Source organism: Mercenaria mercenaria, chromosome 19, assembly GCF_021730395.1.
Source record: "Mercenaria mercenaria strain notata chromosome 19, MADL_Memer_1, whole genome shotgun sequence".
Lineage (NCBI taxonomy): Eukaryota > Metazoa > Mollusca > Bivalvia > Venerida > Veneridae > Mercenaria > Mercenaria mercenaria.
This window is the reverse complement of record NC_069379.1, coordinates 18,877,086-18,892,865: the sequence shown is the minus strand read 5'-3', so window position 1 is coordinate 18,892,865 and position 15,780 is coordinate 18,877,086. Positions and strand designations below refer to the sequence as shown.

At 36.2% G+C, this 15,780-nt stretch overlaps 1 protein-coding gene across 1 annotated transcript in view; it reads left to right on the top strand.

Annotated features, from left to right (window-relative positions):
* Nucleotides 1-15,780, top strand: part of LOC123542394 (uncharacterized) — a 36,914-nt gene that overhangs the window by 14,126 nt on the left and 7,008 nt on the right. The window contains exons 15-20 of the mRNA XM_053531859.1: nt 404-445; nt 1,176-1,283; nt 3,517-3,906; nt 5,923-5,964; nt 7,735-7,851; nt 10,286-10,396. Coding sequence (XP_053387834.1) covers nt 404-445; nt 1,176-1,283; nt 3,517-3,906; nt 5,923-5,964; nt 7,735-7,851; nt 10,286-10,396 — 810 coding nt within the window. The remainder of the gene's footprint in view (nt 1-403; nt 446-1,175; nt 1,284-3,516; nt 3,907-5,922; nt 5,965-7,734; nt 7,852-10,285; nt 10,397-15,780) is intronic.

The window sequence follows — 15,780 nt, the reverse complement described above, 5'->3', positions numbered from 1 at the left end:
GCGTTCTTTACACGCGAGACCGGTGATTGTCCGCCGTTTTTTGTCACATCACTTCTCTGTTAATAAAAAAAAACCTCTTGACACCCTGTGTTGACTTCAAATCACTTGACCATTACCGATGTGGGTTCGAGCCTCACTCGAGGCTGGATAACAGAAGGTCAGTAGTTAAATTTAAGTGCCTGCCGAAAATGAAATAATGTCCTTAGGGGAAGTTGGTGTCTTCCTCAAACAAACAAAGCTGGAAAGTCGCCATGTGACCTATAATTGAGCGCTTGTGACGTTAAAACCCAACACCATATGTAGAATTAACGAAAAACAAACATTTATATATGTTATATCCAATACTTCATTCTACATGAACATTTTAGCATTACAAATGGATATATTATATGTATATTTTCAGAATTTGGACTACTTCCCCCTAAAAGTGTGGATCCTCCTGCAGGTAATGTATATATATTAAAATAACTGAATTGAATCATTACAAAATTTATAAATAAATTTCCAACCCTCGGGTAACTGTTTTAGAGGCAACTCAGCAGAGCCTCGTTACCACCAAAAACAGTAACCCTCGTACCGTATATTTCCATCTGCATCTGCATCTGCACCAGTGTCAAATTAGTTTATTCTTTATCAATGACGTAACTGGTGTCTATGTTTCAGCATAATTGTGTGCTAATATCTTGGATTGGGACTGGAATATACTTTACTATCTATGACGTCATTGATGTTCTCTGATAACTGTTTGTAGGGTAACGCGGCAGAGCCTCTTTACTGCCAAAAAAAACCAGTAATCCTCGTACCAGATATACCGGATATATCCATCTTATAAGATGCTCCACAGTTTTGAATTGAAAATATGACTCCTAATAATGCGCTTAATAAGTGAAAATATACGGTAGACTAGTTGTCCATTATCTATAATGTCATTGTGGCTTATCTGGTTTTTGCATGGAATTCCTTGTTGGACGTTATATAAGTGTCAGTTATCTGTAATATCATGCTATTTACATGACATAATTTTCAGACATTTGTGTACGCCAAAAGTAAACTTTAGTCTGTTGACTTTATGATTATCTTTAAATGATCTGTAAATAACCAAACACCATAAACTTTGCAATATTTATACGTTTATCTGTCACGTCAATCTTACTAATACCTTGACGAATTTTCAGACATTTGCGTTGACAACCCGGATGCAAACTGCGCCATACTTCAATCTATTATATGTGCTGACACTGATGGCGCGCTAAAACTTTGCCCCAAAACCTGCCAGTTATGCAGTAAGTAGATTATAACCTTCACCTTGCTAAATTTCTAAAATGGACTGGTCTATCATTCAATTTGGGTAGTACCATTCATTATTCAAAGGGCGTTTACTGAAAAATTATTGACTGAATAGAGAACATTGCAGACAATGATCAGCAGTGCCGGCTGATCTTGGTCTGCACTGGTCGCTAAGGCAGAATCACTTGCCGCCAGAAGGTTAGAAGTTAAAGTTAAAGTAACGTTGTTGTTATGTAAATTATGCCTGCTAGAACGCCTAAGGTCAATCAAGTAAATGAAATAATTTTCAAAATGGGCTTAAAAATGATGAAGTTATGAATATTTCAATATTTGATTAAAATGGCAGCCATTTTGTTTCCATGGAAACGTTAAAAAATGGCAAATTTTTAAGTTTCTAGACATATATTTGATCTTATTTGCATATTTATTTACCTAAACGGTTATTTGCTAAAAATCTGATTTGTCAGCGTTCAAATAACGTCATAAACACACTAACATGACTGCTTTCCTGATCTGTCACTGTCCTCGTAAAATTTCAAACTGGCATGTCGGTCCGATTTTAAAAAATTCTTTCATCGTTTTGAAAGGCTTGATCATGGCCTTCATATGAATTTTATAACAAACTTGTTACCAGGCATTTCTTGTCCGTCATGTTCACAAAACAGATTTAAAAATAGATAATTATCGGGATAAAATGAATGTTTATATCACTAAGTAAGCGTAAGTAAAAGGTAAAAATACTTCCCGGGTGATCTAGAAAAAAACAACCGTGCTTCATTTCTGTACACTTTTACAGAATCTATTCAGTAGCAAAGGGTATGTCTGTTTCATATGAGATAAAACATTATTTGAGTAAATTTGTTAAACGACTAGACCTAATCCAAATAATATAAACTATTAAAGGCGCTCGCGGTAGTTTTTTTCGGACAGGTCGATATTTACCCCAACACCGTGCCAGTTTGGTTGTTTCTAATACCCGTACCGTATCCATACCGTACATCCGTATTCGTGAACTGTAGGTTTTGTTCGGAGAATGGCAGAAACCTACATCATTCTATGATATTAAAATACTTCAGAAACACGTAAAACTCCGATTATTAAGAAATCTGCCATTTGATAATTTGGTATATCTCTAGGTCACTTGCTCAAACACTGAAAGGGTTTCCGTAGAATTTGTCGAGAAGCCTTTAACCTGCACTCTTCAAACTTAGTGGAATGATTGGCTAAATGGAGTAGATAAGCCCTATTGCTCTTAAGATCAATATGTTAAAGGTAAAGGATGCAGCAGCCGGATTTATTTCTTCTTATAGAAATACAGGAAAACAAAACAGTTTCTTTAGTCACACTTTCAGCGAGTTTATTCCAGATGTTCCTCAGATGAGCGACCTAGGGCCGTTTAGTCCATTTGTTAACCATCTTTGCCTCAAGCTGTGGACAAATACAGAATACTGTCAAGAGTTTGGCTGAATATATGCCCTTGTTTGAAATAAAAATTGATGATGTATTTCGTACCAACCTGCGTTGTATAGATTCCCGCCACACCAAACCTCGTTGTAATTTGATTTAAGCCAAATCTAATATGGTGACCTACCATTTTTCTTTTTGTTTTAGATTATGTAGACATAACCAAATGTATGTTCAGAGTTTGATTTAATTCTATTATTTGCAAGTCGATAAAGTAGCAGAAATACCAACTTTAAATCGACAAAAATATGAAAAAATACCGTTTAGGTCTGTTAAACAAGTATTCTTTTTTATTTTTATAAAGCCAATTTCTTTTGATTTATCTGAGCATGTTTTCACTAGATATATTGTTTTCGTTATAAAAATCCTGAGATATCAAATTTATGCTGGTTATTGTACTTTACTGAAATATATTTTAGGAGTAAGGAGATTTTGAAAAATGTTAAAAATAGCATCATATCTAGGTAAAAACAAAATTGCAACAGTGCTGGTGACATAGTATTTTTATTTCATTTTTCAATATAATACATCATAACCTGAACTTGTAATACAGAACATTTCATCAAAATCTATTATTGGTAAAAAATAGGAAACTGTAGCGAGCGTCTTTAGGCTAAGGATTTCTAACGCGAAAGAAATAGATTTTAGTAAATGGCGTAGACGAAATTGAAAGAATACACTGAGATCTTTTCAATTTTCGAAAACTACTGCAGTATAATTACATCAATCAGACTATGGACTTTATATTTTATTCCGTTTTCTAAGGTTTACTGTATAGTCGTACAACTGTTGGTCCTGCCACCTCTACAGTACAAACAATAACTTCTCCTATACAAACAACGCAGACGACAGTTCAAACTACAATGACGTCACCAATGATGACATCAAGAATGACGTCACCAATGACATCTGCTGCAACAACATCAACACCGTCAACCACGACACCGCCTTCCACGACTCCAACGACTACGACGCCAACAACCACACCTTCACCTTACTGGTTACCATGGGGTGCTTGGGAATGCAAGGAACAGAGCGGATCCTGCTTTCAGAAGCGCTTAAGGAACTGTTCAACGGGATTAGAGCAAGATTGTAAAAACAGTCAAGGTGGAATAGGGTATAACGTTGGACTCTGTACGGAAGTTTCATGTCCCGGTAAATACATGTATTATTGTTGTATATAGACTTCCAAATTTCAAACCATTCAGCTATTCTGCAGATGCAAGCGGCAAATCCGAGTTTTATTCTATGAATTAAATAGAATCTACAAAATCTTTGGAAGCAGTAAAATGATAGCAGAAATTGTTTTACTGAGTCTGTTCGTGAGAGATAATGAAAGTTGCATCCGTCACGGCCGAGTCTGCTATTATTATTCTTGGTTGCATTCTTTGCTTCCTAAGGATCTTTTTACAGATTTTATTAACTATCACAACAGCAGTCTTTAAGTGCCGTGTGGCGGCTGTAAAAAGTCTCCCCGTACTTGGATTCAGTGTTGTTATATTTTCTGGTCCTTTGGGATCATGGAATCCATTCAACATGTGTAATAGAGTTCCGCTTAAGCCGGTGCTAGGGGGCGTGAGAGGTGTTGCACATTTCATTACCTCTCATGAACAGACTCAATCAAACGGAGTCTACTATTATTATTCTTGGTTGCATTCTTTGCTTCTAAAGGATCTTTTTACAAATTTTATTTTTATAAATAGAACTCTGTTCTTCGCTAGAGAGTTGATTTTAAATAGACCTAAAGATCCAAAAGGATCAGAACATATCACTACACTTGCGGAGAAGTTGTCAGTAGCTTGTGTAGAAGTTGACAGTCATATGCAGAGTGTAAACGCTGGAAATATTATTTTTTATTACACTTTTAGAAATAAAATGCTTTTGAATATTGGTAAAGTCAACAATTTATAGCATGTATTGATCAGCAGTTCTTCTGAAATCTGTCTTCATACATTGTATGTAGATTCTACCTTTATGTTGATTAGCGGGCTAATAATTTTAGGTTATTAGTTTTGTATCAAGAAATACAATTCTGCGAAAGACCGGGGCATATTAATTACACAATTTAATATGCTTTTATCTTTTCAAACAGTCTTGTGCTAGAATGATGTCACGTTAACGTGGTTGACGTCAGTGTTTTCGTTGCGACAAAGAAAGAGAGCTACTATATTTTCTCTACATACACTATACACTAATTTACGAGATTTTAAGATTAAGCATGTCATAAAAATTATATATTGTTGAAAAATAGGGGATATTTGTTTGTTTCGAGTGAATATGGAATATATCTCACTGAGAAGTGAGAAAACTTTAAATATTTTCATAAGCGCGTAGCGCGAGTGAAAATGTGAAAATTTTCTCACTTTGAAGTGAGATATTCTATATTCACGAAAAACAAACAAACTTTATGCTAGAGATATGCATTTGGCAACAAATTTTAATCACAGCGCGAGAAACAGACGTCATACATGTCGTGACGTTAGAAAGACGCACACGACCTAAAGCTCCATTTTATTCTATTTTTTTGCTGCATAACGTTATGAAATTCTCATTAAGTAAAATAATTTGAATCGAGAAATATACTATAAAGAACAAAGTGCGACTTCAATTTTCATCCTGTTTTAAGCAAATAATTTAAACTTTATACACAATGTACAAGTAGATCGGCATTTACAGTGAATGATATCACTGATAAAACACAGTATTTCATCAGTTTGCATAAAATAAAATGTGTTTATCTGCAAACGAGTAGCTAAGAATAAATCGGTTACATTTTGTTTGAAAAGGCCTTCAGTATTTTCATAAATTAAAGGATAATAATGATTCAATACACATTTTCGTAAGCATCTTAAGGAGATTTTTTGATAAGCTGGCAGATTTTTGTTTAAAATGAAGTTAACTATGATGAGAATGTGCACGAATATTTTTCCAAAAATTTTAATTGTTTATTCAACTTGTTTAAGGTAATGGGCCGAAATGAATGTTGGCAGTTTCCGTGCGATAATGAATTTATCCCGTGTACGATTTCGGCATTTTTCCTTCCGGAGAAAGCCGAATTATTGTAAGGAGGTTATGTGATCTCACGTAATATCACGTTATCTTACGTTATCTTACGTAAATTGTCGAGTGTCATTACGGGTCCACTAACTTAAGATTTTTTTTATATTTCAGAATTTTTCACAACTACCACGACGATATCTACGACAACACAAGGTAATTAAGCAAATAAACTTCATTTAGCTACCGTATATTTTCGCTTATAAGACGCATTGTTAGTGTCATATTTCCAATTCAAAGAGTGGGAAGCATCTTAAAAGCGTTTACTACAAGGATATTAAAAGAAAAAGAAAACTCAGATTGCATGACCGGCGTCTTATAAGCGAGTGCGTCTTATAAACAAAAATATACGCAATAATTTTCATGCTAAAACAGTACATTCTTTGAATAGCGCACGATATGATCTATGTATAGTTTCAAGGGATCAAAGGGGTGGCTCAGTAAGAGCCCCTACCTCCTAAAGTCTTTCGAATTTTGACATTCGTGACATTCGTGACATTCGTAGTCATTTTGGTCAAAATGTTTGGCAAGATCCGATCGGAAAACTATGTATCAGTTGTATTAATATATCAAATATACACCCGGTTGCACCATTTGAGGTATATTTGCCACTTACTAAAGTTTTCTAGGAACATGCCCCGAATCCCCTAAACACTCTGCACTTCCCAAACCGAAATCCTGGATGTGACCCTGATTTCAATACTTAATTTATGGGGCACGAGAAAAATGTTTATTCAGTGCCTCGGCAGGTCGGTATTACGGAAGGGTCAGACTCTCATATTGAATTTCCCATTGGCGTACAATATAAGAAATACTCGTAACTCTATAGGTAGTCCTCGTAATATCTATTGACCCATGATGTATCATTTTTCCTCTTGTGTGTGTGTGTGTTCGGGTTTAACGTCTTTTCAACAATTTTTCAGTCATATAAACGACGGTGTCTACTTGTAGCAGTGAGCACAATGCCCAACTTTATAGTGCTGCCTCACTGGAATATCACGCCGTAGACACGTGGCATGATACCCCACCCAGTCACATTATACTGACACCGGGCTGACCAGTCCTAGCACTATCCTCTTAATGCTGAGCGCCAAACGAGGAAGCTACTAGTACCATTTTTTACGTCTTTGGTACATGTATGACGCGGCCGGGGATCGAACCCACGACCTCCCGCTCTCGAAGCGGACGCTCTACCACTAGGCTACCGAGGCGGTTTTTTCCTCTTGAATAGCCTTTCAGTCATAAAAATATCCTTTCTATATGGGTTTAGTCGATCCATTCTTTTTTCTACTTTGAAATACAGCAGTTTTCTGCCCTTAATTGTGCATTGCATTTAGTGATGAAATTTCCACTAGTACTTATTTAACTAAATTGCAAACATTAAAATCAAATATTTAGCAGGACTGCTATAAGATCATGACTACATACTGCACAAAAACAATTATATTTCAAGATTTTAAAGATATTTTCATGATCCAAGGCAACGTATTTTTCACCAGTCAGGCAGCTGATGAGTCTTTGAGTCCTACGTGTTTACCTACATACCAGCCTAAAGCAGCTATTCAAAAACAACATTTAAACAGAAGCTTTCGACTCCCATGTAGTTTTTTTACCTTGGTTTCTGTACGGGCAATTTCAAATACATTGACAAGCTGAGAAACAGCTTTTTGCAATCTATGAACCCAAAGAGACGCAATTTAAATGAAAGACGTTTCATTTTTAAATTAATGGACGATAGTAAACCAGTATATGTACCTCACAAAATTAGCATAATAAACGGATTGAAGACTAGCTTTTACCTTATATTCAACTTGCCGGATACTCAATACAAACGTCAAACCTTGACTACGTATAAGCCAAATAGTAATATGGTAGCTAAACCAAGAGCTTGAAAAAGATTCCATTATTCACCATTGTATTCCACAGATCCCTGTCAGGATGACCCGACATCAGTTGGCTGTGGAGACAAGGACATTTTGACGGAAGTTTGTAAAGAAAAATCAGCGGCATGGAGCCTCTGTCGAAGATCATGCGGACTGTGTGGTACGTAACACTAGGTATTGATTGATGCGCATGCGCAAACGGAAAGGAGACAGTTCATTTGAGTATAAAAAGAAATGTTGTATAATTATATAACGTCTATACTTTAAAACTTTATTATGAGAGCTGTAATAGATAGTGACTTCTAGATGTAAGAAATGTCTCCTCATTTGAACCGGAAGTTGAAAATACGTTATTGCGTAGGTAAAAATAGCCGGTTTCTCTTGCCGGTGGCAACAGTTGTTTTGATACCGAGCACAGCTGAAAAATTCCATATTTTTTGCAAACTGTATATGTTTCCAGAGCCACTATGAAAACACGTGTTTATTATTATATTTGCGATTACACTTATTTATTTTATGCTCTTCAGTGAAATACTGAAAATCAGTGAAATAAAATTGATACTTTCACCGTTTCAAACAGTGAAAATAACATTTTTATTTTTCACTGGTACGAAACTACACTTGAATGCGAAATAATATGAATAATAAATGAAAATTCCTTGCAAAATATTCTTCAGTAAAGGTATCTGATGTATAAAAATAATAACAGGATCATAGATATTTACATTCTATCATAATAACATGTAAAATAAATCAGGAAACGTATTAGAACTATTTACAGTTTTTCTACAAACGCCGATCCGCATTTTCGAATAATCCACGGGTAATAATTTGAATACGAGGATTGTTCAAATATGAATGCATCTAGAACGTTATCTCGCTCAATAATGCGAAAATCACGAGGAAATTAAGGTTATTGTGTAGATAAACAAGTTAGCTTTACATTGATACCACACCCATTAAAGGGGGGCCTCCGTGGCCGAGTGGTTAAGGTCGCTGACTTCAAATCACTTGCCCCTCATCGATGTGGGTTCGAGCCTCACTCGGGGCGTTGAATTCTTCATGTGAGGAAGCCATTCAGCTGGCTTACGGAAGGTCGGTGGTTCTACCCAGGTGCCCGCTCGTGATGAAATAATGCACGGAGAGGTTCCTGGGGTCTTCCTCCACCATCAAAGCTGGAAAGTCGCCATATGACCTAAAATTGTGTCAGTGCGACGTTAAACCCAACCAAAAAAAAAAAAAAAAAAACACCCATTAAAATCAGATCACTTTAGCTGTGTCTGTCGCTCGATAAACATTGCCTACTCGTGTATACTAATATAATACAAAAATGGTTGGAAGAAGGTCAGCGTACGCCGTTGAAATACGGTCCTATATTAGAATCGTTGTATTCTTGGCATAGGGTCATGAGGGTGTAAAGACATTTTTGATGAACTATGTTCTGTTTATGGGCATAATGAAATGTCTTTTTCGACAGTTATTCGTTGGTTTGAGAAATTCAAATGTGGGTTAGTTTCAACAGAAGATGGACCACATGGCCGTCGGCCGAAAACAGCAACGTCTGCCAAGATGGTTGCTAGAGTGAATGAAATAGTTGCTACTGATGCAAGATACACCACTAGGCAAATAGCTAGTATGGCTGACATCTCATTAGGAGCAGCTCATACAATTCTGAAACGTAATTTGAAAATGAGAAAGATCTGTGCTAGATGGATTCCCCATCTGTTGACAGATGAGCAGAAAAAGGCACGCGCATCGGCTTGTTTGTTAATATATTTTTCGGGTTGACAATAATCTATAACACCCTTACTGCCATGTGTTATTTATATAATCTTACATTAAATCAAATAAATATCCTCTATAACATGTCAATCGCTTAGATCAGTAGGGAGAGCACAGATCTACGGATCGCGGGGTCGTGAGTTCGAACTCCGGGCGAGGCGTATGTTCTCCGTGACGATTTGATAGAAGACATAGTGTCTGAAATCATTTGTCCTCCGCCTCTGATTTATGTGGTGGGTTGGTAGTTACTTGTGGATAAGAGGTTTATACTGGTACAGAATCCAGAAACACTGGTTAGATTAACTGTCCGCCTTTATATAACCGAAATACTGTTGAAAAACGGCGTTAAACCCAAAACCAACAAACAATAATAGATCTTAAGTAGCACAGTCAAACTAAAGCCTTCGGGCTATTACCACCTTGCCAGGGCCATTTACACTGAAAAGGCACCGCTCTCCCATTTATTAACCTTTACATAAAATAAAAGTTATGCTTGCTTTGGTTTTTATTCGATACTTTCTGTTGAGTTAGGTTTAACAAATAAAAATCAGTTTATCAATAGAACGTAATATCAACATTTTTGCTTGCTTTGGGTTTATTCGATGTTTTCTGTTGACTTAGTTTTGACCAATGGAAATTAGTTTATATATAGATTACAAAATAATACTTTTGATTGATATACTTTAGACTTTTGATTTTGATAAATGGAAATTACTTTCTTATTATCATATAATAAATGTTTAGCTCTCTTTTTTTTCTGTTAATAAACTTTTAACTTTTTGTTTTAAAGCAGTAGATTTCCTTTCTTTCAGACACTTGTTGGGACTATCTTAACTGTTCCACACCAGGAGCACAGAACTTGTTCTGTGGAAGAGAGGAATATGCTCTTCAGTACTGCAGACAGACATGTGGAAAATGTAGTAGTAAGTAATCAGATATTCGGTTCAGAGTTCAGATGCATAAGAATTGAACCACGATGGCGTTAGCCCGAGTGGTTTAATATCTAAGCATCTGAACGATGAACAGTGGTAAATTAGATGAGAAATCACAGAAAGGCATTGATTATTTTCATTCTTACATGTTCAATGAAATATATTGGTAAAAATTATGCTGGGCTTCATTTATTTGAGTAGTACTGAAATGGACGTCATGCGGTATTCTGACGTCATGACTGACGTCATTATGCTCTTTTACCGGTCCGCGCGTCAACCGTTGTTTATCGCAGAATATGCAGAGTTTGACTTTCTTTTTTGTTTAAGGAGGTAGGTTACCTTAATATTTGTATGTGCGCATGCCCAACCGGAAGCTAACGTAACGATTTACGACGGCGTTTGCGACAAACTAAATGTGTTTGTATATCCATTCTTCTGAAAATACATCATGTACCTGTCTCCGACTTGATGCTTAATGGTTTATTAATGCAGAAATAATGAGTAATTTGCCGCAGAAACGCTTCAAAGCATTGTTGCCGTAAAATGACGTCATTGACGTCATGACGTTACGTGTCAGTTACCGCGCAAAATTAATAGCTTTTACGTAGTACTTTATTTTAACTTTTTTAAACTGCCATTATTCGCTGAAATATTTTTTATGAGTCTTTCTCTCTAAAAAATGATCAGTATTTTGCTTCTTTTATGTAGTTATATTAAAATGTTATGCGGAATGTAAGAAAATGGATGATGGTAACTGGTGTTATTGGAAATATAGGTGGGTGAAAGGTTACCCATTACGGCCATTTTCAAATAAAAATTGGGCAGTTTGATTTGTAATACCTATTTTTCAGTTTCCATTGATAATTTGTTACTTATATACTAAATCTAAGCTCTAAAATTGCTCAAATTTCAGTAGAAAAGTGTGGTTTCTTAAATCAAATTGATGTTACCATGGAAACGAATCCCGTGACCTATATATCTAAATATAAAATTAAAAAGCGTTGACACTGGTCTATTTAAGAAACACAGTTTTGGCTTTTTATTTTCATTTCAACAATATCCATGAGAATCATTGCAGCATGCAGAACGATTTTTCCATAAAAATGACAGATGTGGGGTACTGCTGTAAGTATTTTAAGCTGTGAAATTTATTTAAATAAACGCAAATAAGACGGAAATATTACTTACCTTAGAAATAAGATGTTTTAAAGCTACACTAACAAGAAAGATATTTTTATTTAATATTTTGTATAAGAAATTACGATAAAAAAATCAAGATATAAGGTATTTTAAACATCTCTGTTGCCATGGTTACTTTAAACTTTAAGAAAATTAAGGTACCTTGTAAAGGGCTTGGTATTTTGCTAATAATATTACCCAAATATTCCCTGTTGGTCTTTAACAGAATGGCACTGAAGCCGTCGAAAGCCCCGTTTTCATACATAGCTGTTTAAAAATTAGAGAAAATGCGTTACCATGGAAACACGAGCCCCGCGACATATACATTTTAAGCTTTTATTAGAAAGCTAACGCGCATACTAATAAAATTATCAGTTATGCCAAAATACACTGAAAAGTGTTAGATATTCGTATTTTTCTTCTTTCAATATAAAATACATTTGGAGGGTCATGTACTTTAAACCTTAATAAAAAATTTACTCGAAGGGACAGAGATAAACGAAATTGAGATTGTAGCAGTTAAAACATTATATTACACGAAATACAAAAAAATTGCTGCGGTTCAACTAATTTGAACTTACCCTGATAACAAACGGTAACCTACCTCCTTAATACCGTACCTTAAAGTAGTAACCCGTATCAATCCGTACCAGTCCGTACGGCTCAGGTACGGCTCGATACGGATTACTACGTTTTTATCCGTAGTTAAACGTAGCTATCCGCGCCGTATGTGTGACTGTGGTATAACTGTCAATCAAATTGAGCCATGTTAGAATCTGATATACAGAGTATGTACGTAAGGTTACTCTATTTTCTCAAATGAATGGTTGCCATAGAAACTTGAAATCATATATGGTGAAAGGGAGTGTTTGTATTCTCCCTCAGTTGGTCTTAGCATACAACTTGTTTCGTATGAAGAATTATTCAGGGGTGGGGGATACACGTTAGACTTTACTGGCCCAAACCTGTTTCATTCCATCGTGTCATTTTCCTTGCTATTAGCTAGGCGTAAAAAATGTTTATGCTGCCCTAAGATGTACTTTGCAGCTAGCGAACCCAATTGACAAGACGAAGACACTGACTGTTCAAGCTCTTTAATGTATATCGTGCCATCGGGTAAATTACTGAAATTAGAATTACAATTCGTTAAAAAAGCAGGACAAGAAAATTACTTATTGTTAAATATATTATATAAAGGACAATATTAACGTCTAACAAGTCCTAATCAATTACATGATATGCGTAGAAACAGTATATATTGACATTCAACCTTTTAATAAAGATGTTCGACTTACAAAACAACAATACATGGTTCGAGAAAATTCAGGTGCGAATAGCATGTCATAAAAATCGCCTGTATCAAAGGCTATATGGCTTGACAGGTTTAAACATTTTTACAGTCACAAAGAACAGCTTCAAATTATACAATGTAACTATAAAACTTACACCATGAGCGGCTATACAAGAGAATTTCGACTCAAAAACTTGAAACTCAGAAAAAACAAACATGGCGCCCTCAGTGGCGATAAAAACGTGCGTAATACCGAAAAGAACTACCGGAAAGATTTTATATCAACAAAAAGTACTCTGGATAGAGGGGCACCACACTCCCCCCTTGATATCATAGATATCACTCAACTCTAACTAATTAGATATATTATCCAAGATAACAACCTTTTACACAAGAGAACATATCATACAAAAAAAAAGAAAAAAAAAAAGGTATATATATATATATACATACACACATACATATATATAAGAAGTCATATTCCTAATGTACATAGCATGTTTTAGGAAGATATTAAACATTCATTTCTTACTACAGATTCACATTTTAGGCTTAAACTGTTTAAGCATGAAAAATAACATTATTTTTTATACCATGACTCAACAATTTAAAAAACAATCCTGATTAATCACTATGACATCATCACTGAATTAGTAAATACTGTCAAAAAATGAATGCCTAATTTTTGGCTTTCACAAGAAGCACCAAGTCAACAATGGGTCTAAGGTAAGTCGATCGTTTTCCATCTTTGTTCATAACAACCTCAGCCTTACGAACAAGGCCATCTGAACTTGGAAAGACCCGAGAAATAAGAGCAATCGGCCACTGATTACGGTTTAGAGTTTTGTCCTTCACAAGGACAACATCACCAACTTCTACAGGAATCTGTTCACAATTCCATTTTTGCCTTTTCTGAAGGGTTTGGAGATAGTCCCGCTTCCATTTTAACCAAAACTGGTCAGCGAGGTATTGAACCCTTTTCCACTGATCCTTATATAATAATTTAATATCCATATCTCCCAATGCCTGTTCACTAACAAACTTTTGAGTTAAAAGAGAAGATGGACTCAACACACAAGGATTTTCAACATCATTAGAAACGGGTACAATCGGACGTGCATTTATAATTGCACAAACCTCTGCCATCACCGTAACCAAAACATCATGAGTGAGGTTGGAAACATTATTAAGCATGGAATCAAGTATTCTTCGTGAGATACCAATCATACGTTCCCAAGATCCACCAAAATGGGAACTATGAGGTGGATTGAATAACCAAATACTACCAGATTTGTACAGGAAATTTCTAGTCTCCTGATCTTCCACAGTTATAGCATCTATCTTAAGGCTATCTGTGGCACCCACAAAATTTGTTCCGCGATCGGAACGGAACACCTTAACTTTTCCCCTTATAGCCATGAACCGCCTTAAAGCATTAATAAAGGCTGAAGATGTCATCTCCTCTATAACTTCAATATGCACAGCCCGAATTGCTAAGCACGTAAACAGGACAGCCCAGCGTTTAGAGCATGCTTGACCACCTCTGGTCTTCCTTGTAACTACATTCCAAGGGCCGAACACGTCCATCCCTACGTGAGAAAATGGAGGAGACCTTTCAATTCTATCTAAAGGAAGATCCGACATTTTCTGGGTTTCAAAATGCCCCCTTAATTTCTTGCATTTTACACAGTGGAAAATAACACTAGTAACCAATCTCTTGCCCCCAGTAATCCAGTAACCATTGGATCTAACTGCACCCTCTGTAAAGTGCCTACCTTGGTGTTGCACCAATTCATGGCAATGAGAAGTTATAAGTCTTGAAACAGAGTGTTTTCCAGACAAAAAAATGGGGTGTTTTTCATGGTCAGATAAACTACTTCGCCGCAACCTGCCACCAACTTTTAACAACCCATCACTATCAAGAAAAGGGTCAAGGGAGTACAGTGGCGAACTTTTAGGAACTGGGCAGTTGTTTTGCAAAGATTCTAACTCCTGCTCATACACTTCCCCTTGTACCTGCTGGAGAATGAACAATTCAGATTGTCTCCTAAAATCTGGGGTTTTATAATGAACTTGAGCATTAAGCAAATCACTATCAGGCTGTTTCATGTGATGGGCACGGGCCACATATCTAAGAAAAGAAATAGCAATTACAAGTTTGTTCCATCTAGAAAACCGTGCAAATCTGTCTGACCAGGAGCTGCAAGATAGGCCGGGAGAAGTAACTGTCGTTAAAGCAGTTACTTGTGGGCGGATTTCTGTATCAACTTCAGGATGTAACAAGGGAAAGAACTCTGGTAAATCCTTTGTAATTTTACGCAGAAATGCAGGTCCTGAAAACCATGTACTAAGCTGTAACTGTGCAGGGCTCAAACCTCTGCTACCAATGTCAGCTGGGTTTATAGAGGAACAGATGTAACTCCACTGAAGAGGTTTGGTAGACCGATGAATCCTTTGAATTCGGTTTGCTACGTAAGTATAAAAGCGCCTGGACTGATTATGAATGTAACCAAGAACTATACGACTGTCTGTATAAAACTTAAATTCTGAGATAGTTATCCCTATGTGCTCAACTATAATATCTGCTAACTCAACTGCAAGTACAGCAGCACACAGTTCTAGTCTAGGGATTGTGTGTCCTGCTTGAGGGGCAACCTTAGACTTTCCTAAAACAAAACTGGCGTCTCTACATCCAAGGCCCACTCCAACCATATATGCCACAGCTGATATAGCTAATTCAGAAGCATCTGAAAAGATATGAAGCTCAAAGTGTGTGAACTTGTCGAGAGACACTTTAAAGTAGGGTCTAGGTATTTGGATGTTACTAAGGGTTTCTAAGGACTCCTTCCAAGATAAAAACTTGGACTTAATATCTGGAGGTATTGGATCATCCCAATCCTTGTCA